Source organism: Mus musculus, chromosome 17 (assembly GCF_000001635.26).
Source record: "Mus musculus strain C57BL/6J chromosome 17, GRCm38.p6 C57BL/6J".
In the NCBI taxonomy this organism is placed as follows: Eukaryota; Metazoa; Chordata; class Mammalia; order Rodentia; family Muridae; genus Mus; species Mus musculus.
In genome coordinates this window covers 7,749,238-7,775,231 of record NC_000083.6, presented here as the reverse complement: position 1 = coordinate 7,775,231, position 25,994 = coordinate 7,749,238, and the positions used below count along the sequence as shown (strand labels likewise).

Genomic DNA, 25,994 nt, shown 5'->3' with positions numbered 1-25,994 from the left:
ATTTTCAAAATATTCTGTAGACCCCTTGGAAATCAATTTTCCAAAGATTAAAATATTACTGATTGGTATTAATAATTATTTACAGTTTAGTCAACATGTCAATTATATGATTACTTTGATTTTAGTATTTAATTTGGGGCTTAGGGAGAAAATATATAAACACGTTTGAAAGACTAATTTGACATTTTAGTTGTTAGCCCCTGCTTCAATCATTAAATGTGTTCACTTTGTTCGCTGTTATTTTGGAATGCCACATTATTCAGAATACTTTCAACTGTCCGGTTTGTCTGATCAGTATTAAAACCAACAAACTGATGACAATCCAGAGATGGGGTGGACTGTGTGTAGACCATGCTTCTTTTATTGCTTCCACATTTATTTTGGATGTGCACAACTCTCGCCTTCACTGTCTGCTGTGAAGGCCCACAGTTTCATGTTGGAAGACACTGGAAAAGATGTTTGTTCCCTCTAGAGCCTCCTGTTACTATATAAATACCCTTCCAATACAATGTCTCTTCCCTCAATCAGTTCTGCTCCCACAACAGAATGAATGACAGGATATGTTTAAGATACTATTTTGCCGACTGGAGGTTCTGTTTTCAAGCCTTATTTGGGGGATACAAATGTATCAGTTTTGAAAGAAACTTTAAGCCAGAGAGAGGAAGCAAGCAGAAAGTAAGGGTTTTTTTTTTTGGGGGGGGGGTTGGTGCTCACTCCAGTCACCTGCATGTTCCATATACTATTCTGCTAACTTTGAGTGTCGGTCACTGGACACTAAGACCAGCCATCCTACACATTGGCAATGTACCAACAGTTAGTTTAAGAAAGCCCCACTTAGGATTTTGCACTTACAAAACCAGCGACTCATAGACATTCCTTAGTATTTTGGGGTTGGTTCCAATCCCACCAAGGATGCCACCTCTGCAGATGCTCTTTTTTATGAAGTTGGCATAGACCCCGCCCCCACATTTCCTCACACACTTTAAATCACCCTTAGCTTACTTACACACCAGTGCAGTAGAAATGCAAATGCTGTTTAAACACTGTGTTCTTTAGGGGCAAAATGAGTATATACATGGTTAGTATAGACATTTTTCCCCCAAACATTTTCTAGGCAAGATTGGATGAACCTGTAGCTGCAGACTCCATGGATACAGAGGGCTGACTGTATCTAAGCACTCATTCCAGAATTTCTTCAAATGAGAAACTGAGACATCTCCTGATTCAATTCACACATATGTTCTAGAAGTTTAGAGTAAAATATAACTTTTTAAAAAGAATGTTGTAATTGGGAATGTGAATCTCTAAGGACTTAAAAGTGATCAATTGTCATGAGCAATTTGGAACACATCCACATTGGATGGTGGTTACTCTTAATCTCCTCTGACATCCATCCTTTAATGTGCTACAACCTTTGATGTTTCAGCCAGTTCTACTGAGGCCAGTGCCCAGCCAAATGGGAGAGACAGCAGCAGGAAACCTGAGAAACTGCAGCAGCCTTCTTCCCCAGCTCCCAAAGTTGCAGCTTCCTCAGAACACACGCCGTCAGCCAAAAATGTCAAGGATGCTCTCTCAGACTTGAACAAAATCCGAACTAATAGTGTGGTACCCGGGAAAACCCAGCTTCACTCTAAAATGGGAGAGCTGGATCCGCAGTCCACAGAAGTCACTGGCGAGGAGGAACTGGATTCCCTTGAAGATCCTCGTTCATCACGGTTGGAGACCCTAAATCAGAAGCAACCCTTGAGGGTACCAAGTAGATCTGGTCATGGGGTTCTGACTCCTGGTAGGACTCCAGCCAGGACTGGCCTGCCAGTGCTGCCCCGCAAGGAAGTGATGGACAGGCGTGGGCCCTCATTAGACCCCCATCTTCGTCCAAGGGTTGAACCTTCAGCTTCTTCAGCCTACCACCAGCTCAGCTCTATAGACAATGATTCTGTGGACCAAAATGAGTATGATCAAGCAGGATCCCCTGACCCTAAAGCTGTCTCTTCCCCGTCATCTCCCAAGAATCCAGCCAGGTCCAGGCTAACTTCCGTCCCTAGCCGCCATGCGGCTTCTAACATGCTCAGAGACAAAAGCCGGATGCAGCCGGGTACAAAGGCATCATCATCATCCGCATCGAGCCAGTCCCATTCTTCCACCAGCGAGGAAGATTCCAGCGCTGCAGCCCAACCCCGGAGCCATTCCCTACTGCAGGGAGGATCCTCTCGACCCGCACTTTCTAGGGATCGCCAGGATGTCCATGCCTCTAGTTCCCGTATGCCTTCCCAAACTGTCAGCTCTTCTCGTCCCTCTGCCCTGACAGAGGGCTCCGAGGAAGAGGACACTTCTGATGGTGGGGCGGATATTGACAGAGCTGCAGGAGACACCAGAAGGCGAGCTGAGGCCACTGCTCAGATCCAACAGACCCGGCCTGCCTTGGGGCACTTTAGTTTGATACGGAATAAGCCCTTCCCTGCCCACAGCAGAAATCCAAGCAGATTCCCCAAACTCCGCGGACCAAGGCTTCAGCCCTCTAGGTCTCCCCAGTCTACCTCAGCCTCGAAAGTCCTCACCAGGGCTCCTTCGCTGCCAGCATCCCACACTAGGCCTGGCTCTGATGTCTATGGAGATGGTGAGGATGAAGAGCCACTTCCAGCCACTGTGGTCAACGATCGTACACCTTCCTCTTCCAGTCATCCAATCTCTGGGGGCTCAGACACTCTGAGAAGAGGCTCCCAGAGAGGGGCCAGCTTGTACCGGAAGGAACCCATCCCAGAAAACTCCAAAGCTGCTGGAGCGGATGTACATCCAGGAGGCAAATCCCCTCTGTCCTCCAAGGCTCAGGGCTTTCAACTGAGCACGGATGAGGGTGCTCCTCAAACACCTCCATCATCCACCAGCCGCCAGCTGTCCCCTGCTAGACATCCAGCATCGAGATCACAGCCCTCCCCTGGGTCCACTGTTCCCAGAAGAATGGCACCAGGTCGCAGCTCAGAGCTCTCTAGTTCTCAGAGCAAAGATAGGTCACTTTCCCAGCCCAAGTTGTCTCTTGCTCACACCGGGCCTGACCGCCCGCACGCAGCAAACTCCCGTGGGGTGCTCCCCTCGGCTCCCCAGAATCAGAATGAGGGTTCCCAGAGCAGCTACGAGGACAACAGCACTGAAATTGAAGGCCCAGACCCTCGGGCTCCCACTCACTCCGCTCACGCCAAGGATACCACCCCATCCATTCTCAAACCTCAGCAGATGGGCTCCCAGTCAGGGAACAGTGGCAACAGACCTCAGCCCAGCCGTTCGGGAGCCTCTGAGAGACCCATCCGGCCTGGCAGCACCCACCCACGGGTCCAGGTTCCTGGCAGGGCTGGGCTCCAGGCCACACCAGCAAAGAAGATCTCGTCTTCCAAGCATCCTCTGCCACCCGAATCTCAGCAATCAGTCTTCACTGAGGAGGAAGAGGAAAATGAAGGAATTTTAAAAGGCAAGGAAGACTCTCTGTCTACCTCAGTTAAAAAGTGGCCTTCTTCCTCCTCCCCCCGGAACAACAAATATGCAGACAGGAACCTTGACAGAGACAAGGCTGCCATTGGGCAACTTGTACAGGAAGAAGACAGCATCCCCGGAAGGCGATCACCAGGCAGCCCCCCAATAGCCTCACATCCACCTACCTGGTACCAGCCTCGAAACCCTGTCACTGCAAGTCCCAGCGCAAGCACGCACTCCTGGCCAAGGTATACCACCCGGGCCCCTTCCACCTACTCTTCCACGACACCAATGCTGTCTTTGCGGCAGCGGATGCAGCGTAGGTTCCGGACGCCAGTCTCCCGCCAGCCTCCGCCGAGACCAGTGCTTACATCAGGTAACTGGTTCTCGCCTTCTGCAACCCAACGTTTTATATTTCTTTTTAAAAAGTGCTTAGGGTTTGTCACAATTTCTGAAAGTGTTTTTTGTTTGCTTGTTTTTAGTCCATTCTGTGTTACTAAGCACCCACCATAACCAGGCATGGACAGTATGCCGACTTCCTTGTTCAGTTGTATGTGGGGGTAGGGGATGGCTTACACTGTGGCCTCTGCTTTTCTGATGAGTTTGACCCTCAGAGACCAGAGCTGTTGGCTTCAAGTCACATCACTGGGAGATGTCTGAGCTATAGTTGAGTTCCTAACATGAAACCCACTCTCCCATCACCCTCCAAACGGCCCCTTTATCTGTAAAAGTGGGTTATAGCCAGATTGTATCTTTAGTTTTCCACTTGGCAGAATATACTTAAGGAATTAATAGTAATAATATGTGTGAATATATATATGTATACATGTATACATGTATATATATATATATATATATATATATTCCATATATGTACATGTGAATATATATAGCGATTTGTCTACATAATATGGATATATATGTACTGGTTATTCACATATTTAAGGAACCAACAGTAATAACATATGTGCATATGTGCATGTGTATATATGTGCATGTGTGTATATGTGTATATGCACCTTGCACTTATCTTGCATATTGCTGGTGTTTCTTAGAACATCTTCAACAAATGCATTAGGATCTGGTGGTACTGGCTGATTGATTGATTCATTCATTGATTGATTCATTGATCCATTCAAGACAGTGCCTCACTCTGTATTCCAGACTATATATAGCTCAAGCTGCCCTCAAACTTAAGATAGTTCTCTTGCTTTAGCCCCTCGAGTGCTAAGACTGCATCCTGAATCACCATACCCGGCAGCATTTGTTAATCTGCTTGATGCGTTGTCTCGTGCTGGGATAGTTTTTCCACTTTGACTTTTTAAAGCGATGACTTCTTTAATAGATGCCATGTTCAACAGTCCCTTGCATGTAGCAGAACCCAGCACATGCTTGCTCTCCAAGGCAAGCAGTGAGGTTAAGTCTGACCAGCAGTGTTGTCAGAAACCCTAACACTTCCTCTTGAAGTGAGGCTGGACCACAGAGACTCCCAGGTGAGGACAAAGGCCAACTGTCCCATAGAAGAACTCAGTAAATACGTCTCAAACTGTGCTGTGGAGCCCAGAATGCTGTGAGAACACCACATGGCTTCTCAGCCACTGAGTCCTGGGATGGGAGTCAGCTGGAACGAACTGTCCTGTTTGATGGATTTTAAACTACATCAGAGTTTGTCTTCATCATTCCAGTGCCTTCCCATTCTTCCAATGTCCATGTGAAAATGAAACTAGACCTACTAAGGTCTTCACTTCATGTCCTAAGATACTTATGAGGCACCTTCTCCATCCCTCAGCACTGTCAGACTGTCACGTGACTATCCTGCAGACATTACTGTCATGTAGAAGTCACATTGTAAGTTTATTATCTAGCACATAGATGCTATTGGTTGAAATTCTGTTTTGTGTTTGTTGGAAATGAAGTGTTTGCACTTACAGTGTGATGAAGTCAATAGTCCAGAGAGGTTTAATTTACCAGGAACTTATTTTTTTTTCTTCTCTTTTCTTTGCTGTGTAGGTTATAATGGAAGGGCAAATGTTGGCGAGAACATACCTCCTGGTAGTATTGGAAAACCAAATGGACAGAGAATTATCAATGGTCCTCAAGGAACAAAGTGGGTAGGGTAAACTTTGTTACGCACTCTTGGTGTTCCTGGTGGGAAGAGAAAAACCGTGGATACTGTGTGCCAAAAATCAAGCAGTCTGCTACTCCCCTCCCCTCCCCCTCCTATTTTCTCTCCTCCCTTCCTCTGTCTCCCCTCCCCTCTTCTCCCTTCTCTCCCCTGCTCTCCTCTTCTCCTCTCCCTCCTATCTTCTCCTCTCCTTTCCCCTCCCTTCCTCTGTCTCCCCTCCCCTGTGCTCCCCTCCCTTCACATTTTCTCTTCCTCCCCTCCTCTCTCCTTTAGCCTCTCATCCCCTCCTCCTCCCTCCCCTATCTTATCGATAAACTCTTAGTGTGCCCCAGCTGGCCACAAATGTGAGCTCCTCCTGATTCACAGCCTCTCTGGCACTGGATTCATAGATGTGAATCAGGATCTCATCCATCTAAGAATTTCATAGCTTAAGAAAGAGGAAAAGGCACATGTTTCTACTTGGTAAACTGAGGCAGCAAATGTGATGACCGCTCCACAATAGAAACTTTCTCTTTTCTTCATCTTTGGTTTTAACTACCTGTGTACAGGGTACTTGGATATAATTACTTTCAATGTCTAGAAAATCTTTGGTTCTCCCAAGTAACTAACTTGTTCATTGAAGCTGAAGACTGAGGCTTGGGCTTGGGAAACCTCACAAAAACTTTTCTATTTGTCTTGACTGGCAGGAAAATAAGATGAATGTGTGGTCCCAGCACAGCAGTTACCTGAGCCTATAGAATTTTTTAAATATATTCTTCTCTGTATTTAATTTTTATTTTTAGCTTAGTGTATAATTAGCTATTATATGTTGTAGTCACTAGCTTTTCTACCTGGCCTCTTTGTTCCCAGAATAACAACTCTGAGACTTAATTATTTATGAATAAATGCTTTGGCTTATTCTCTGACTAGCTTGTAACTTATCTAACTCATTTATTCTATTCTATGCCTTACACATGCTTAGTTACATGCCCTCAGCTTCATGCAGTCAACTTCATCCAACTTCCTCAGAGCCTGAAGCAAATGCCTCTTACTCTTTCCCAGAATCCCGTCTCTCTCTGTGCTGGAAGTCCCACCTTCTATTTCCTGCCTAAGCTCATTGGCCAGTCAGCTTTTTATTGACAAGTGATGCTTCCACACAGTGCACAAGAGATCCTCTCTGTAATGTGTATTTTCTGTTAGTTGTTTCAATTCATTTATAAAAGAAATAGTAAAACCAAGAACAGAAACTCTAAATCAGATAGATTATTTTATCAGATAATCTTTTGAATCTGACCGATATCTGATTAAAATTGAAAATGTGTCATGGTACTTTTTGTTTAGATAAAGAATATGCTAAATTCCTTCCTGGAGCTAAAATAAATATTTATGAGATTTTTGTGGGTTCAGTGCAGAGAATAGAAAACAATATTCAAGGCCTGGAATTATTCTTTGAAAGAATAAAAAAAAAATCTCATTGTAGAATTACCAGTCAAGATTTCTATTTACAATGACAAGGTTTAAAAAATAAACTGAGAGTCTCTGAAATTTTTTGTCATATATTATCTAAAGAGGAGATCTATGCAGATCAAAACAGAATTTACTTTATAAATCTTTCTGAATTGAAAAGGCTTCCTTGTCTGGCCTCAGTGGGAGAGGATGGGCCTAACCCTGAAGAGACTTGATGTGCTAGGGTCTGGGGACACCCCCAGGGCCCCACCCTCTCAGAGGAGAAGGAGAGGGATGGGTGTAGGGTCTCTGTGAGGGGGGGCAGCATTTGGTATGTGAAAAAAATTAATTAATTAAAAAAAGAAAAAAAGAAAAGGTCTTGACAACAACATTTCCTAGCCAAAATGCTGAGAGGTGATTGGAGCTGATTTTGAAAGTAGGATCTATAATAAATGCCTCACGTTTGCTGTTAAAGCAGGACTTCTTTCGTATTATGGTTATGTAGAGACAGGGTTTCAGATGTTCCTCAGTGTGGGATCACTGTAAGCCTCAGTCCAGTGTGTATCTGAAAAGTCACTAATGGATGTGGAATGTTAGTCCAGGACCACACTTAAGGGACTGACTCATGTCAGGGAAGACACGAGCTCTTTCTCAGAGGGAAAAGAATGGATTTTCAAGTTTTATAATTTCTTGGAATAGGATGTTTCTCTATGCATTCTATATTTTATACTATTTCTATAAGTTAAAAAGTAGTTCAATAATCAAAATTTAATTTATTTTTAACATAAATAACACAATGAAAACATTTCATATTTTTAAGCAACTGTGATATCTATCAATCCTTAAAGAAGTTCAGAAAGACAAGGAAAGGAAAGGAAAGGAAACAAATGTTCCTTGCTCCAAAATGGTTTTCAGGAGTGACCCCCTTGGTGGCCGTTTGGGTGATATGTCAGGAGTGACCCCCTTGGTGACCGTTTGGGTGATATGTCAGGAGTGACCCCCTTGGTGGCTGTTTGGGTGATATGTCAGGAGTGACCCCCTGGGTGGCCGTTTGGGTGATATGTCAGGAGTGACCCCCTGGTGACCATTTGGGTGATAGTCAGGAGTGACCCCCTGGGTGGCCATTTGGGTGATATGTCAGGAGTGACCCCCTGGGTGGCCGTTTGGGTGATATGTCAGGAGTGACCCCCTGGTGACCATTTGGGTGATATGTCAGGAGTGATCCCCTTGGTGGCCGTTTGGGTGATATGTTTTCAGAACATGCGTCTCTGACAGTTTCAAGCTTGTGTACAAAATGCATTTTTTTTCTAAGTAATCAGTCCTGTTGTCTGGGTATGCATCAATTTAGATCAATATATATGAGATTCCTGGGTCATTATTTACTTAAGCTCTTCTGTCTGTTGATGGATCCATGGGTTTTGACATCAGATATGATATACTTAACTAGGAAAAATACTTTGAATGTTTTTTGCATATTTGATAAGCAAAAAAGTGTATGAATTATGTAGGTCAGCCATGTGATATGGTGAAAGCAGTCCAATATGAGGTACTACTGTGCTTAATGATGCAGGCCTTGCACAGCTTAGCGACAAGCGTGTTTCCCTCTCATGCTCTAGCTTCTTCCCGTGTCTGCTCACGTGTCTGCACACAGAGTTAGAGATGTGAACATTTTGAGGGATTCCTGGCACCTCTTTCCATCCGTGTTGTTTTGGTTTAGGTTGTAGACCTGGATCGCGGCTTGGTGTTGAATGCAGAAGGGCGGTACCTGCAAGACTCACATGGCAACCCTCTCCGGGTGAGACTCGGGGGAGATGGTCGCACCATCGTGGGTGAGTGAGACTGGTTCCTAGGAACCAAAGCCTCGTGAACTGTGGAATAGGTTTGGTCCTCACCAGGCCCCTCCTTTCTAATGGTTGCCAGTGGCTCTGCCCCGTCAGCCATGTGGGAAGAAGGTCCCCAAAGGGACCAGAATATAGCATTTGCCTCATGGTTTTAATCACCCAATTTCTTTAGAATCCTCTCCTAGAAATGTATAATCTAGTTTGTTCCTGAGTTTAGCCATTTGGAGCACAGGTCAGAAAACTACAGCCCACAGATCAACTCCTGCGCAGCCTGTTTTTGCAAGGCCTATGAGCCCAGAATAGTTCTTAAAAATGATTCTTCCCCTATTGCAGAAGAACAATGTCTGTCTTGTGACATGTGGTAAACACATACTAAATTCACATTTCAGCATACACACCACACACACACACACACACACACACACACACACACACACACACATACACACAGAGGCATTATTGGAACATGGGAGCATTTATTTAGGTAGCCCATCTGTTCTGTATTGTTTATGCCCTGTCTAGTGTATGTTTTGCCCTACAAGGGCTGAGTTGAACAGCTCCATCTGCCCTGTAAAGTTTAAAATACATACTCTCTGGCCTTTTGTGAGAAATGTTTGCTGTTCCTGGCCCAACCTAACATGTGTTCTCCTCTAGAAGTTAAAATAAAGAGCAAAGAGCCACTTCCCTTAGCAGACACGGAGTTTTCTCTGGTAATGGCACATCCTGACATGAGAGTTTCTATGGTTCTATAAAGGGGTGGGGGGATGATGGACGATGTCCTAAACCCATCTATTCTAGATAGCAGCCGATACTACCACCTCAGATATATACATCCCCAGTTACTCCTCTGCCATTTGCTTGTTAAAGCATAGGCATACGTCAGCTCCGAGAAGACACATTCTCTTTGTGCCTCCTGACCTCTAGATTGTTTCACCTCGCTACATATCTCTCCCTTGGTTTTATTTCAGATCTGGGAGGAACCCCTATGGTGAGTCCTGATGGCCTCCCCCTCTTTGGGCAGGGGAGACATGGCAAACCTGTGGCCAGTGCCCAGGATAAACCCATCTTGAGTCTCGGAGGGAAGCCCTTAGTGGGCTTGGAGGTGATCAAAACCACCACATACTCTCCTACCACAACCATGCTTCCAACCACAACAACCACCACTGTGCTGACCACCACAACCCGGCCGCCTACAACCACAACCACCACCACCCGCCGCACAACCACCCGCCGCACAACCACTACCAGGCATCCCACAACTACAATTCGAGCTACTCGCAGGACAACGACCACTACCACCACTCCAGAACCTACCACCCCTTCTCCTACTTGTCCCCCTGGGACCCTGGAACACCAGGATGAAGCTGGCAACCTTATAATGGGCTCAAATGGGATTCCAGAGTGCTACCCCGAGGAAGGTAACCAACTTCGTTCTAATGTAGGCAACTTACTTACCTAATATACTGCAAGACAGAGATAAGTCTCAGAGCCAGACAGAAAAGGGTGAATGCTGTCTAGGGCAGAATGGCAGCCAAGCAGAATCAAGGCTGTCAGATTCATTCAGTAAGAAATATGGCGTGAGATATATCTATACACACAGGTTATCATTAAAATTCAGGGTGTCTTTTGTTTATCTAACAACTGAAACAGTATTATTGGTTCAGGTTATGTTTCCCAAGGGATTCTACTGTGTATTGTTGGTATGTCTATGTGTATATACATGCGTGAGAAAGAGAGAACGAGAGAGTGAGAGAGCAAGAGATGGAGGGAGAGAGGGAGAGGGAGAGAGGAAGAAGTACTGGTAGGTCAGTTCTGAGATGGTTCTGAGATTTAACAGGTCAGATGGGTTTCTGACTTGGTGGCTCATTAGATAACAATCTCCCCATGAGCTCCAGGAAAGCTGTCAGTGCACTGGGCAGCGAAGCTCCCTGTGATCAGCTTTCCTTTTGGAGACAGCCAGTGTCAAGTGGTGAGGCTTCTCCTGAGAGTATGGAGTTTCCATTGGATAAAAACAGACAACATCTCCCGCTTCACCGCGCTTGATCAGGGCTCTCCAGTTACTCCTGACATCTGCCTGTCTTCCCACCGATGGTCCAGGTCACAGTAGAATGGCGTGTCATCATCCCATTCAGACTACTGTGGACAAAGCTCTGCCTCTGACATGCAGGAGACAGAGTCCCGCTAGGCTCCATAGGCTGTAAAGCCCGTGTATCTTAGTCTAACACAGGCTGAAGACCCTTCCTCTCAGGACGTATTTGCAAGCCTAGAACTGCAGAGCATCACTGCGCATGACGAGCCCTGACGAATCTGACATTAACACTGCGTTCAGAATGAGAAGCCACTTCCAAGGAATTGTTTGCATGGGAAGATGAAAAGTTAATGGGAAAACTTGACATCTTAAAGGTCCACAGCAGAGAGCAAAGAGGTGCAGACCGAGGGGGCGAGAGAGTCACTGGTGAGAGAAGTCTTAGAATGGCCAGTGAGTACAACTCTGAATGGTTTTACTTTTTCTTTGTTTAACATATGTTTGTTTGTTTGTTTGTTTACTGGGGTAAGAGATGTTGGGTATACACATGCCAGAGTATGCATATGGAGGTTGGAAGATAACCTGTGAGAGTCAATTCTCTACCATGTGGGTTCTAGGGATGGAACTCTGGTCATTAAGCTTGGTGGCAAGTGCCTTTACCTGCCAAGCTGTCTCCCCGGTCTGGGATTTATCTTTGACTTTCTAGTAGTATTTGAGTGGCTTCTTCCTTCTACTTGCACTGACACGTTTGTTTCTGGAAATAGAGATGTAACTACGGCAGCAGATAACCAACTTTTCGGCAGATTACCAACTTTGTAAGGTTGTAAACAAAAGGGTTTGTAAGGCCAGGGTTTGATTTCCATCTCTGCTGTTTTGTTTTCTCTTGGGCTGAATCTTAAAGGCCCCCCAGCGAGGCCGTTCATTGACACTTTCCTACTGCAGACTTTAATTTGGCATGAAACCCAGTAGATTTCCTCAGCATTTCTTGTCAATGCTTTTTTTTTTTCTTCAACCACAATGCAGAGTGTTCATTTCACTTGCATCCCCTCTTCTGTCTCCTTGGTCCAACCCAAAGGCTAATACACTTTTTGGCAGTATTTTGAAATCAAGAACAAATAAACACAGAGTCTGGCGCAAAATTAAATTTGGCGAGAGCGGCACATCTCTCCTCCATGTTTAACTGACTCTGAGTTAGCCTTAAAATCCTTCAGTGCACTCAGCATTCTCTATCAGCCGTCCCTAAAACTCGTATGTCTTCTTTCTTGCTTTCATTGCAATTGTAGTTACTTTGTATTTTAATTTAAAACCCTTTCACAGAGGTGTGGTTGATGTATACGGAGCTGTGGGTATTTAATCTACAGTCTGAAGATCTTAGGAATGAGACGATTCATAAACATATCCCAACATCAGGACCACAGACCCCACAGCACCCCTCAGAGTCCTCAGCTCCTCCCCCCTCCCCCCAGTGTTTAGTCTTTTTCTCCCCCATTTTATGTCTCGGAGTTGTTGTTTTTCTCTGTGTCACTAGGCTGGTCCACTAGCTAACACCCATAGGTTATTACTTTCTGAGTTTCTTACAGTAGGTTCCAATGGCTTTCTGTCCACTTGCTTCCGGTTTAACATATCATTATCTACTATGATCAGGAACCAGCCACAGTGCCTGCCTCTTGTGTAGAAACTTAGTTGCAAAGATGGCTTGAGGTTTGAAAAGAGTCAGATTGCTCTAGAAAAGCCTGCTCAGCAACTATGTAACACACATGAGTTCTTTGTCAACTGAGCACCTTGTGATGGTATCGGTTGAAGAATGCTCGGTTAATATTGCAATGACACTTAGAGAAGAGATGGTCCCAGTAAAGCCCCAGCATCAGGGAAGCAAGACCTGTTCCTGATCTTCCCTACAGAACCACAGAAACTCCTGGGTCTCATCCATGCCCTAGTTGTGCTTTTCACCTTCTCATTCCCTTAGCACAACCTCCTTTGTTGTGCTAAGTAGAGTTCAATCCTGAATAAGCACTTGCTGTGTATATACTGTGGCTCCCTCTGTCCGCAGTTAAAACTACCCAGACAGCATCCTGGCTGTGGCTCCCTTCAGCCCAGGAACTGCAGTGTTCATTGCTACAACAGTTATAACTTGGAACCTGTACTGGTGGTAGTAAAAAATATCAATGAGGGGCCTTTCCAATCCTCTGTCCTCACCCTACTTCAGCTGGCCATTGGACATTCCATTCCATTTGTAAAGTCCTGGTGTTTTCTTCCAGTGCAAACGTGCAACTCTTGGCTCCCTTGGTTAAGTCATGTCTCCTCCTTTCCTTTGAAAATTGCTTCCAAGAAATGTTCTAGTAATAACCATGGGCTACTCGGTCATGCCAGCAACTATGTTATTTATGGTTACTTCCTCATTTGTTATGGATGCTGTACGTTCCCGTAGCCATAGATTTACATTACATGCTTGTTTCCTGTGTATTATTGCATTTATTCCTCTCTCTTTACACACACACATGAGCAAACACACACACAAGTACATACATTCACGTGCACACACACACACACACACATACTCACATACACTAGGACAATGGTTTTAGTTTTTAGTTTTTAGTTTTAGCTAGAATTAGCTTCTCCTCTCAGTAATGAACCTCTGGAGCTAACAGACTCTTTCATGTCTCCAGTTTTTCAGGGTACCAGGTTATCTTTTCAGGCATCTAAATATCTTAAGATACAAGCATTCTGGGTTGTCTAACTGGGAAATTAAAACCATTAATCTTTGTTTTCCAGGATCTAGACTGGATGATTGCACATCTCTGGAAGTGCTTTGAGCCTACTGAACGTTCAAGAGTTTGTAACGTGATCTTGTTACATGTTGGAGAGGTACACATTCATCATTATAGAAGATAATTCCAGCCTGCCGTGTTCACCCTCCTGACAGAAAATACAAAGACAATGATTGGGATGTATTCCCAGTCGACACACCATACCATATGGGGATGTCCCTAATTTCCCAAGGCTGGAGTCAACTTCCTCCCTCCAAACTTTTACGGAGAACAAACTTTAAAAAAAAAAAAAAAAGCTACTTTAATGTCTCGGGAGCTGAGGCCTTAATTCCATGGAGACATCGAACATTCGTTTGTTTGTTTGTTTTGTTTTGTTATTTCTTTTACATGACTGTGGCTGGGAAGACTTGGCTACACCTCCATGCCTATGTCTGGAAGCCACTTTTATATGAATGTCAAAGTTTTGACATCGGATCTAGGTTGCCGTATAAGATACCCAGTTTTACGTAGTTCCAGGTGGTCTTGTACGGCAGTCAGGAGGCCATCTGTTCTGATGAGATGTGGCTCGCTACATACAGATGATACACTTACTTGGAGAGAAGACTGTGGTAATTCTGAGAACAAATAAGTGATTTTATTTGATTTTAGAAATGTGTTAAATGACTCTGTGAGATGTTCCCTTGTGCCAGAGGCCTTGTGTTGGTCACCACAAGAGGTGATCTAAGTTGACAGGTAAAAAAAAATACATGTGACCTTCTGTAAGGTACTATCTACCTCAGCATCTCAAGGAGTTTCGGTGAACATGGGTATCCACAAAGGGAAAAACCTGCTTCTCTCTGTTCTGTTTCATCCGGGATATTAAAAATGTACATTTTTGTTCTTTTTTAAACCTGGAGACATAATGGAAATGAAATAGACATGGCAAATAAGAAAGTCACACTGTGCTCCTAAAAACCCAACATTTTTGTTCTTTTTTAAACCTGGAGACATAATGGAAATGAAATAGACATGGTGAATAAGAAAGTCACACTGTGCTCCTAAAAACCCAACTGGCAGATGGGGCGGAGGGAGGTAGATCAGGAACCAATGGTAAGATATACCCAAACTTCAGGAACCATGAACCCTCAAACAGACTTGAATTTGCTCAGGAGTTGCGCCATCTTGGCTTCAGGCTGTTGATGTTGCCCTGGCCTGTGGATAATAATATTATTTAATGAAAACCATGCTTGGGATTTTTTGAAAAGATGACCATTTCGCCCCTAAGAGTGGATGAACTGGAACTGGCCTTAGTAGCAATCACTGTAAGCACGGGTCATCACCCTGGGATGATGTCTATGATGCTGGTGCCCATCTAGGGCAGATGAGGGTGGCTGTGCGTGTCCTGATGCTATGGGCTGGTGACAGCTGAGTTCCCCTGCCTTCTGCCTTAGCAGCTGACTTCAGCACCGTTAAGCTCACTGTGTAATGCTTACTAAAAGCTCCAAGGGAACTGATAGGATTGTTACACAGAAACGTTGCTAGGTAAATTAGATCAGTGTCTTCTAACAGTTTAGAAAGTGCCGGATGGATACATGTGGTTTCCTGGGAGATGGGAATTTAGATAGTTGTTTTCCTTTGTTTCCCTATGAAATGTTGAGTCAGACAGCAAGGGTTCACAGATGGTTGGATTGGGTAGTTCAGCTCTGAAACATAGAGGCAACCGGTTTGCTGGAGTAGAAAGACATGTTCTCTGAGCCAAAGAGCCTGAAACTCCAGTTTTGTGTTCTGCCCCTGTGTGGCTTCAGGCCATTACAAATCCTATAGAGCCCCGGTGTGGAATGCAGAAGTGGGTGTGATAAACACTATTATCCCAAGGGTATGTTGTGAAGATTATTAACTCACACAACATCCACTGAGAGCACCCAAAGTTCAGAAGGCATCCAGTAGCCACCTTCCTCATGCTATCCCCTCCACCCTTCTCAAGAAGGCGTTGTGTCCAGAGAGTTCTCTATTGTGGCTGGCATGGGCTTCAGGTCATAAGGAGAAGGAGCTCCTCTGAGCTGTTTGGATAAAACTTCATTGGCTTCAAAGCTCATATGCAAGTCAAGGAATCTAGTCAGAAGCAATTTCCTGAGTCACAGTAAAAGGTCATTGGGAAGGAAAGACAGGTGACTTGAGACAATGGGTCTTTTAATTGGGTGGTAGGGCTGCAGAGAAGGCTCTCTGTAAAACCCTGAGCCTGCCATCTACTTACAAGTGGGGACAGTTTTAGGGTACAAAGGAATTGCAGGAAAGGACTCACAATCCCCCTTAGAATTGGCTCACAGTCCCCTGTAGCTAGGGGTAACCACTGAGTCAGTCAATGTCATGTAATTGACAAATACCTTTCCTGGCAATTACTAGGGTCCCCCAAGGCTATGAGGGCAGGGGCTAGAGAAGCAAGCACCTTAACCAAATTGCTGCATTTGCAGGAACTGTCAACCAAAATGGAAGAGCTTTAAGTCAGGGCATGGTCTTGGCTGACACAGAGAAGCAAGGGAAACTCAAGTCATGCAGTCTGCCAAGCTACAAGAAAGCAGAGGCAGGAAATCACCCTGGTTCTAGAATATTCTAATGGCAAGGTAAAATTAGGTGGAGAATAAAGGTAGATAACATGAGCTCCCAGGGAAGGGGATTTTCGTCACCACCCAGGGTCCCCCTCTCCTGGCTGATCTCTGAGCAAATGTGTCCAGGCTTGTCCAGACACAGGAGGCCCTCCCTCCAGGTCTAGAGCAGTTCAGACAGGTGGGTGGAGGTGACTGGGAGGGTAGCAGAAGGCTCTAGAAATATAGAGCAGGGTGGTTTGCTCCTGAGTAAAAGGTATTGATTGGATTGCCTTTCTCTGATCTCAAAGAGAGATCTGTTTGAGGATCTGGATGGCCAGTCTTCTGGAAAACCGAGGAGACACTGGTATTGGTGGCTGGTTTCCAGGAGGTGCTCAGGATGAGTGAGCTGCTGCTCTGGGGGCAGAATTCTAAGAGCGCCGGAAGAGTCACGTGGTGATGGGTCTCCTTCCCTCTTCCTCCCTAGATGACTTCTCAGGCCTGGAGACTGACACTGCACCACCCACAGAAGAGGACTATGTTGTATACGATGACGGTATGGAGACGATCTCACTTTGCTTTCTAATCACAAGATCTTATTTTAGTTACAAGACTTTTTTTTTTTATGTGCTGCTACACACTGCTAGTACCTGGCAGTGGCAGGCGGTGACATAAGCAGCCGTTAGGTCCCTGGGAGGAACCCAGTGGACTCATCTGTAAGTCAACACTTTGTCCTTTCTCATTTCTTTTCCTTTCGAATTAAATAATATAGACGCTGCTTGGAGATGTGTTGGTTTCTTAACACGGAATCTTTTCAAATAGTCAAGTTCAGAATTCCAGGATGCCCCTGACCCAGCTCCAGCAGTCTCTTTAAGAAATGGCAACTGCTCTTAGTTACCCATAGGACGCTGGAGTTGTCTTGTCTTTTCTGGAATTGCCTCTGCAAGTGAGAAGTTCACCTTGGAGACTTGCCTACCTGGTGCGGGCCTTTGTTGCCCAAGCCCATGGTCTGCTTCCTCTCACCTTCTGGCATCTGGTGTCTTGAGCTACAATCCTGTGAACAATGTTGCTTTTGATGCTCTCTTTATTCATAATTAAATGAGACCCCCTGCAGTTTTCAAATGATGATTGATTTGAAAGAAAAACAGCAGGGACTAGAAAATCCAGCAAGATTTCTCAGCACCTTGCAAAACACTCACTGACTTTCTCCTCCTTCCATCTTTGAGCAGTTAAGGGGATCAGTTTTATTTTCTTTTTTTAAATGTTAAAAGGTTGGTTCTTTTTAGAGCATTATTTTCAGTCTCCTCTGTACTCAGATTTTGGCTAAGATTAATTCATTTTTAAATTTTATGTGTATGTGTTATGTCTGAGTATGTGTATGTACGCCGCCACATGAGCACAGTGCGGCGGCTGGTGACCAAAAGAGGGTGTCAGATCCCTTGGACAGTTGTGAGCTGCCTAATGTGGGTGCTTGGAACCTAACCTGAGTCCTCTGTGAGAGCAGCAAGTTCTCTTAACTGTTAAATCGTCTCTCCAGCCCCAAGGTTTTTTTAAAACCTAAATTTATTTTCTGGTGTGATTTTTATAGAGTTATTTTATATAAAACTTATTATTTATCTGTACATATATGTGTTGTGCAAATTCCTATGTACCATGTGTATACAGGTGCCTATGGAGGTTAGAGGGTGTCAGGTCTCCTGGAACTGTAGGTGCTAAAAGTTGTGAGCCACCTGCCATGGGTGCTGGGAACTGAATCTAGATCCTCTGCCTGAGAAGTAAGCACTCTTAACCACTGAGCCGTCTCTATCCCCAATGTGATCTTCTAGAGCTTAAAAAGAGAAAAAGAAAAGGAAATTAAGGTAAGGATTAGCTCTGGGCATGAGCACAGCCTGGAAAGTTCTAAAGGCCTCCCCTTTTCTATTCCTTAAACTTCATGTTTGTGGGTACATGTGTGTCTTTTTTCTTCCTCTTTCTTTCCCTTTTATAATATGCAACTGCATATAACAGTTGTTCTAGAGTGTGTGTTAAAGGGGAGGTGTGTGTGTGTGTGTGTGTGTCTGTCTGTCTCTGTGTATGGTGTGTGTGGTATGTGGTATGGGTGCGTGTATCACTGTATATGACATCTGTATATTTGCATGTGGTATGTGTATATCTGAATATGTATGTGTTGTGTGGTGTCTATTTGTATAGGGTATGTGTTGTGTCTATATGTGTGTATGGTGTAGCTGTACTGTGGCATGATATTTGATATGCATGTGTATAAATATCTGTATGTTTGAATTGGTGTTTGGTGTAGGGGGGACAGGTCTGGTATGGTGTGTGAGGTATGCATGTGTGTGTGTGTCTGTTGTGTGTGTCTATCTGTCTAGGTGGTGTGTGATGTCTTTCTCTATATGTGTGTGTGGTATTGTTGTATATGTGGTGTGATGTGTAATATTTGTATGTAATATGTGTATTATGTGTTGGAAGGTCTAGTCTGTAATGTATGTATGTATGTATGTATGTGTTTGTATGGTGTGTGTGTGTGTGTGTCTACAGTTAAATCACAAGTATTCTTAGATTACAACCAGTGCCTCTTCTGGAACCATGCCATTACAAGACTTCATATCTTTTCAGATTATGGATTTGAGACCACAAGGCCACCGACCAGCACCATGCCCTCAACCACTGCTGCCACACCGAAGGTCATCCCAGAGCAGGGCACGGTCAGCTCCTTCCCAGAGGAAGAATTTGACCTTGCTGGAAAGAGGAGATTTGTTGGTGAATATCACTTCCTTAAATGGAGAAACTGATTTTTAGCTTTGTTCCTTGAAGACAGCATAACTAAGCCCTGGCCTGGCACTTTAAGAAAATGCTTCCCTGGGGTGAATTTTCCATGTGGGGTATTTTAGTGAGTTCATTTCACTCAGATGGGTATTAATTTGCAAAAGTAAGACAAGAGGAGGACCAGAGAGCTATTAGTGCTCAACAGAGGACCTCAGTGAGTGTGTCCACATGAGCGTGTGCTCTCGCGCGCGCGCGCGCGCGCGCGCGCGCACACACACACACACACACACACACACACACACACACGTGCGAACACAGAGGCCAGAGGTCATCTGATACCTTCCTCTGTCACTCTCTATCCTGTCCCCTTTCTGCCAGCACCAGAGACTCACTGTGTCAGCAAGGCTGGTTAGGGAGATCACAGGGTCTACTTGACTCCAGGCCCCAATACCTGGGTTACAGGAATGCCCTGCTATGCCCACCTTTTTATGTGAGTACTGGGGATACAAACTCAGGCCCTCACGCTTGTACAGAGAGTGGTCTTACACACTGAGCCATCTTCCCAGCCCGGGGGCCAGTTTTGTTTTTTGGTTTTTTTGGGTTTTTTTGTTTGTTTGTTTTTTTAAAGGTAAATTGTATGGCTGGACCTCCACTTGTTCGTGGCTTGCTGAATGCTGGATGGTGCAGCTTTGTGAATGCTGTCACGAGTCCTGATCATTCTGCAGAACCAACGCCATTTTTTATACAGTTATCCTCTCCAACTTCATTAAATTCAAAGAATTGGGCTTTGGAGACTCATTTCTCCCGTCTTCTTTCTCAGCAGCTAAAACCATTTCAATCGGAAATTCTGTGTGGCTGGACTGTGTTCTACCCCTGCTCCACGCCGTTCCCTTTCCCATGCCCTTGATGAACTGCCTCAGTAAGACAGTCGGATTACTATGTTACTGCGTGGAGACAAGCAACAGCTTAAATTAACATCGTGCTTTTCAGTTTCCAAAACAAATGTCTTGCCATGAGCAGAGAAGACGTCTTGCCAGCTAAGAGGCTGTGACTGGGCGTCTCATCATATGAGTTAAAGGGCAAGACCATTAGCCTGAGGCAGATTCCAGGGCTGAAGCCAGTGTTTGCTGTGGTGTTCAGCAGTCTGGCGGAGTTCACCAAGCCTTCCCTCCCCTCCCTGCTGTCCCACAACAGAAAGCGAACGAGTCATGGTATCATTAGTGGTATACATACCAATACCGTTTATACTATGATACAATAATGATACCATTCAGTGTTACCATTAGCCTTTCCACAGATTGCTCCAAAGACCAAAAGGTCTTTAATAGAGATTTCTAGCCATTTCAGTGGAGAGAACCTGAGGGTTTTGAGTGGATAAAGCCTTAACTTCAATTCCTTGGCATTCCTAACTTTTTTTTTTTTTTTTTTTTTTTTTTTTTTTTTTTTTTTTAGAATGAAATACAATCAAAGAGGCTGTGGGTTGTTGGTAGCAGAGTCTACTCTTTGTCTATGGCTCATGAGCGCTTTCTCACTGTAACAGGGTGCCAGGCCATGGCTTGCATATTCACAGTCTCCTGTAGCCACTGAAATCCTGTGGTTAGGAAGGGCTTGGACTTGCTGTAAATGTAAGAAGTTGATCAACAATATTGCAGAGGGCCCCTTGGGTCTTGGCTTCATGTTCAAACTTCCAAGAGGATTGTGAGGGTCACAGAGCTCTGCAGGAGGTCACCTAGGGAAAGAGCTTAAGTATGCCACCTGTTTCTCTGGCCTCAAGACGGCTGAGGAGATGAAACATGAGGCAGAGATGCTAGTTAACGGACTCAGTTTTCCAAATCTGAGGGCATAGGCGTGGAAGAATGCTGGAGGTTTATAATTTGGAGGTTTACACCAAATTATAGTCAGAGGACCTTTCTAAATCACATTGAAGTTACATCCATCAATGTTGATGGGACAAAGAGACATTCTGAAGCCATCTATGTGCACATGGGCCTGTAAAGAGAGATAGGAATATGTTCTTTTACATTGCTTATGTACATGTGTGTAGTGTGCATACATGCATGTGTTGGGGCATACACGTGTGTGGAAGCCAGACCTTGGCATTCAGCGTCTTCCTTGTTCACTCTGCACTTGGTTTGCTCAGGTAGTATCATTTATCGAACCCAGAGCGTGTCAATTATTGTAGTCTAGCTAGCCAGTTTACCACAGGGATCCCTTGTCTCAGCCTCTCAAATATTAGGATTATGGGTAGCTTCCACAGCTGCTTCACTGTCACACGGATGCTAGGCATTGAAATTAGGTCCTTATTCTGGTGTAGCATGTCCTTTATCCTCAGAGACATCTCCTCAGCCCCAGGGGTGAGTTCTTGAGTTAGCATCAGATGTCTCTGGAGTCTTAGCAGGAAGAGGTTAAATTGTGGGTCTGAGTCCATGCAGCAAATTCTATGATTCTGTTTCCAAAAAAGAAAAAAAAGAAGTCCAACTGAGCATCTCTGTTCTTTCCAGCTCCTTATGTCACATACCTCAGTAAAGACCCAACAGCCCCGTGCTCCCTGACTGATGCGCTGGACCATTTCCAAGTGGAAAGCCTGGATGAACTCATTCCAAACGACCTGACAAAGAGTGATCTGCCTCCTCAGCACGCTCCCCGGAACATTACTGTGGTCGCCATGGAAGGCTGCCACTCCTTTGTCATTGTGGACTGGAACAAAGCCATCCCTGGAGATGTGGTAACAGGTGTGTCCTAGGTAGATGCTCAGAGTTCCAACTGGTCTGTAAAAGAGAGGATAGATGATGGATGGGTGGATGAACAGATGGACAGGTAAGATGGGGAAGGCAGACATCTTTTTCAGCGGCTTGGGAATGTGGGTAACTGCAGTAGCATTGTGGGTAGTTAAGAGAACATTGGATGAAAGCCAGAGTCCTGAATTATAATCCTAGATTGACTTATGTGACCTTGAGTCATACATACATCATCTTGTTAGGATTTGTTTTCTCATATGAAAAATATAAGTACCACAAATGTCCAATATTTGTCTTTCTGCAAATAAACAGCCAGGCAACCACTTGTCAGAGGTCCTATAGGTGGGGATGGTAAAAAGGCTCTACTGAATCACTACTATGAATATCCTCCTTCCATGCCTGCTGGCCACTCCCATAGCAGCCTGTGTGTTTCCCAATTCCTTATATGGGCATTGGGTAGAATGGAGGATACCCTAAGGGTCTTAAGCCCCGCCTCTGGGCTTTGGCCTATGAGATGCTTGTTTCTGTTACTCTGCCTAGATGACACTTGAGAATGAGTCTATTGAGGTGAGTTCTTACAGAAAGAGAATCTGCAGGTCTTTTCATGAACAGCTCCTTTGTACATGGCTTCTCCCAGTCCTGTGAGCTGTGTGAATGTGTTCCTGGACGGTGGGGGTAGTTGGAGGTTAGAGATCAACATTACCCACTACAGGAGTCACTTGTGTAACTCTGACCTTCTAGTGCTTCTGCTGTAGGACCCCAACATTGTCTTTTAAGGAGAGAAAATATGTTCAGGAATGTTCTAGGGGCTTCTCTTAGCTTCTCATATGAAGCTTACATGGTGGGCCTAGACCCAGGGTAAGGAACTGGGAGATACAGTCCCCATGCATCCTGCCAGTGGTGGCTGAAGGGTTAAGGGGCACAGAGTCAGTGTGGGTGAGTGGGTCTGAGCCTTCGATGTAACTGACAGTTGCTTCTTTCATGGTGTGTGCTGAGTGAGGCCAATCTCTGCAAAGCATAGCACATTTCTAACAGAAAGCACAGAGATCAGTGGAGGAAGGAGGTCTATAACAAACCACTGAGAAGTTTCTTTTTGATTGAATGTGGCGTTATGAATGGCCTTCCCTACTTCCACCCCTTCTCTCTGTCTCTCTGTCTGTCTCTGTCTCTCTGTCTCTCTGTCTGTCTTTCTCTGCCTCTGTCTGTCTGTCTGTCTGTCTGTCTGTCTGTCTGTCTCTCTGTGTGTGTGTGTTTGTGTGTGTGTGGTGTTTGTGTACATGTGTATAGGTGCAGGGAGACCAGAGGAGGACAGCAAATGTCTGCTTTGCCGCCCTCCACCTTAGTCCCAGAGACTGGAACTGGACATGGAGCTAGGTTGGTGGCCAGAAATTCCATCAGTCTTCTTGTCTATGGCCCCACCTTGACCCAGCAATGGGGTTCTAGGAAGGCATGTTCTCACACTTGAGTCTTTGCCTGCTGAGCCATCACCCCAGCACCATAATTGGCAAGCTTTAAAGGCAAATAGGATCACAGGGAGTCTTTCAGTCACACCACATGCCTGGCAGTCACTGTCGTTATTCTTCATCTCATATAAAGGACAACTGTACATCTCTACCAAGAATCTTGGGTATTGTCTGTCTTTTAAATTCATATTTATGCATTCATTGTATAAAGTGATGGTTTTTAGAATCATACTTTCATTCCAGTGTATCATGTACTTTGGCCATATTCACCTCCTCCTTTCTTTCCTTTCATCTCCCCTTCTCCAAATGGTCTATCATCTATCTATCTATCTATCTATCTATCTATCTATCTATCTATCTATCAATCATCTTCTATCTGTCTGTCTACCTATCATCTACCTATTATCAATCTATCATCTATTATCAATCTATCATCTATTATCTATCTGTCAATTATCTATCATCTATTATCTATCAGCATCTATCTATGTATCTATCATCTACTATCTTTCTATCAATCATTTATCTACCTATCATCTATTATCTATCTATCTGTCAATTATCTATCATCTATTATCTATCAGCATCTATCTATGTATCTATCATCTACTATCTTTCTATCAATCATTTATCTACCTATCATCTATTATCTATCTATCATCTATTACCTATCAGCATCTATTTATCTGTCTATCATCTATCTATGATCTGTTATCTATCATCTGTCTGTCTATCATCTATCTATCTATCTATCTATCTATCTATCTATCTATCTATCATCTATCTATCATCTATCTATAGTCCACATATGATAGGGAAAACAACACTTATCTGAGTCCGGCTTAGTTAAATACTAAGTACAGGGCACTGCTTTTTTCTTTCACTTCTTTCTTCTATGTGCAGTCAAGACTAGATGTAATTAGCCCTATGAGGTGAGTGACAATAGGGAATGAAACTGGTAGAGTAGAAAGAGAAGTAGGAAACCAGCCAGACAGCAGAACGCACTTGAGTTTGCTGTCCCCACTGGAATTTGTCAGACATTACTGAAGTGAACTGCCCTGAATCACAGTGAAACTTGCTCTCCTTGAGGTTTTCATGGAGCCATACATCACACAGACGTACACATGCTTCGGCCCTTCCCTATCACACCTCTGTGTGATTTGGCTCCCTCTTAGTTAGCTTCAGCTGTCAACTGGACACTGCCCAGAATTATCTGAGGGAGCCAACTGGGACATTGCTTCTATCTGATTGGCCCATAGACATAACCGTCGGGCTTTCTTAATTACTAATGTGGGAGAGCCACCGTGGGTGGTACAAATCCTAGGTAGGCGGGTGTGGGCTGTATAAGAAAGGTAGCTGAGCAAGCCAGAGGAAGCAAGCCAGGAAGCACATTCTTCTACAGTTCTACTTCTAGTTCCTGCTTGAGTTTCTTTCCTGATTTCCCTTGATGATGTACTTTGACCTGGAAGTGTAAGATGAAATAAACCCTTTCCTCTCCCATGTTGCTTTTGTTCATGGTGTTTATTGAAGCAACAGAAAAAGCAAACTAGAGCAGGTTCCTTGGTGCTCACCAGGCTCCTCCCTTCTCCTGTTTCCAGGATACCTGGTCTACAGCGCCTCTTATGAGGACTTCATCCGGAATAAATGGTCAACTCAGACCTCGTCAGTGACCCATCTGCCCATTGAGAACTTGAAGCCAAACACAAGGTATGGCATGGTGGTTGCATACAGACAAAAGGCTGGACCTGTGAACTTCATCATAGTATCCTTTGGTTGGAAACAAGGATTAGTCAATCAGCACCATTTTCTTGAATTCCTGGTTTAGCTCATGGGATACCAATGAAGGCTCACCACGTGCCACGCCTATTGCTTAAGACTGTGTGTATTATGGTTGTTGCTTAACAATTGTGCCCATTTCTCGTTCTCTTAGGCATTACATTAAGGGCAGAAAGGCTGTTCTATGTGTTAGAAGAGAACTGATTCAGTTTCACTAATGTAACATTTAGGTAGTACAACCTTGCTATGTGACATCGGGACAGTATTTGCCAACCATGTTCACTGACACGGAAGCTTTGTGATGTAGATGTTCAGAACATTCTGGAAAGATGTGTTGCATGCATTAGTGAAGGCTACAAGACACAACAAGAGGAATGGCTGCTGATGAGAAGGCACTGTTTTGTCAGCCAAGGTTTATGGCACTCGCTTAGAAAGTGGCCAAACTTGTCCACATGAGAGTGTCTGTCTACTCTTCTGTTGTGCTGTCTGTTTTGGGAGGCTCAACTCTCAGAAAGTGACCTGGTCAATGAACATGTGTAAGGAGCTGGGCATGCCTTAGCCAGGCAGTGGTGTGCTGGTAAACTGACCATCTGGGCAGCTGGGTGTCGGCTGGGAAAACCCCTGGTTTATAGCATTTTCAATGCCTGTGGTTCAGGGACTCACATCATAGCCAATTTCACAATGGCAGTGGGTTCACAGGATCCTATCATCCTACATAGCTTCACAGATCCTGAATAGGTCGTGACTGGCAGGATGTCCACACCTAGCACCACACTGTTGTATAGAGCCAGTGGGTTTGCAGTGAAGAGCTCAAAGTGGCTTCCACAGGCAGTGGAGTACAGAAAAGTCTGGAATAAATCACTCAGTAAACAGATATCTGCTAGAGAGGACAGGATCTGGCCAGAACCAGGCTACCAGGAGACTTCCCCAAAGCTGGGAGCATTCCCTGTAACGTTCTAATGTGACATTTAGGCTCCTTGGAATCAAGCTTTCATAAGCTGTTATGAATCGCAGGACTTGGCAGATGGAAAGAAGCA

At 44.6% G+C, this 25,994-nt stretch overlaps 1 protein-coding gene across 5 annotated transcripts in view; it reads left to right on the top strand.

Annotated features, from left to right (window-relative positions):
* Fndc1 (fibronectin type III domain containing 1) overlaps nucleotides 1–25,994 on the top strand; it is an 88,772-nt gene that overhangs the window by 52,109 nt on the left and 10,669 nt on the right. For 4 of the 5 annotated variants that reach the window (XM_006523350.4, XM_006523349.4, XM_006523352.4 and 1 more), the window contains 8 exons: nucleotides 1,427–3,841; nucleotides 5,476–5,576; nucleotides 8,733–8,844; nucleotides 9,825–10,274; nucleotides 16,702–16,770; nucleotides 18,831–18,974; nucleotides 21,482–21,712; nucleotides 24,780–24,888. In XM_006523350.4, the coding sequence (XP_006523413.1) occupies nucleotides 1,427–3,841; nucleotides 5,476–5,576; nucleotides 8,733–8,844; nucleotides 9,825–10,274; nucleotides 16,702–16,770; nucleotides 18,831–18,974; nucleotides 21,482–21,712; nucleotides 24,780–24,888 (3,631 nt within the window). Of the gene's footprint in view, nucleotides 1–1,426; nucleotides 3,842–5,475; nucleotides 5,577–8,732; nucleotides 8,845–9,824; nucleotides 11,336–13,657; nucleotides 13,751–16,701; nucleotides 16,777–18,830; nucleotides 18,975–21,481; nucleotides 21,713–24,779; nucleotides 24,889–25,994 lie in introns of those variants that run through there. The other variant, XR_385179.4, reaches the window with a different exon arrangement.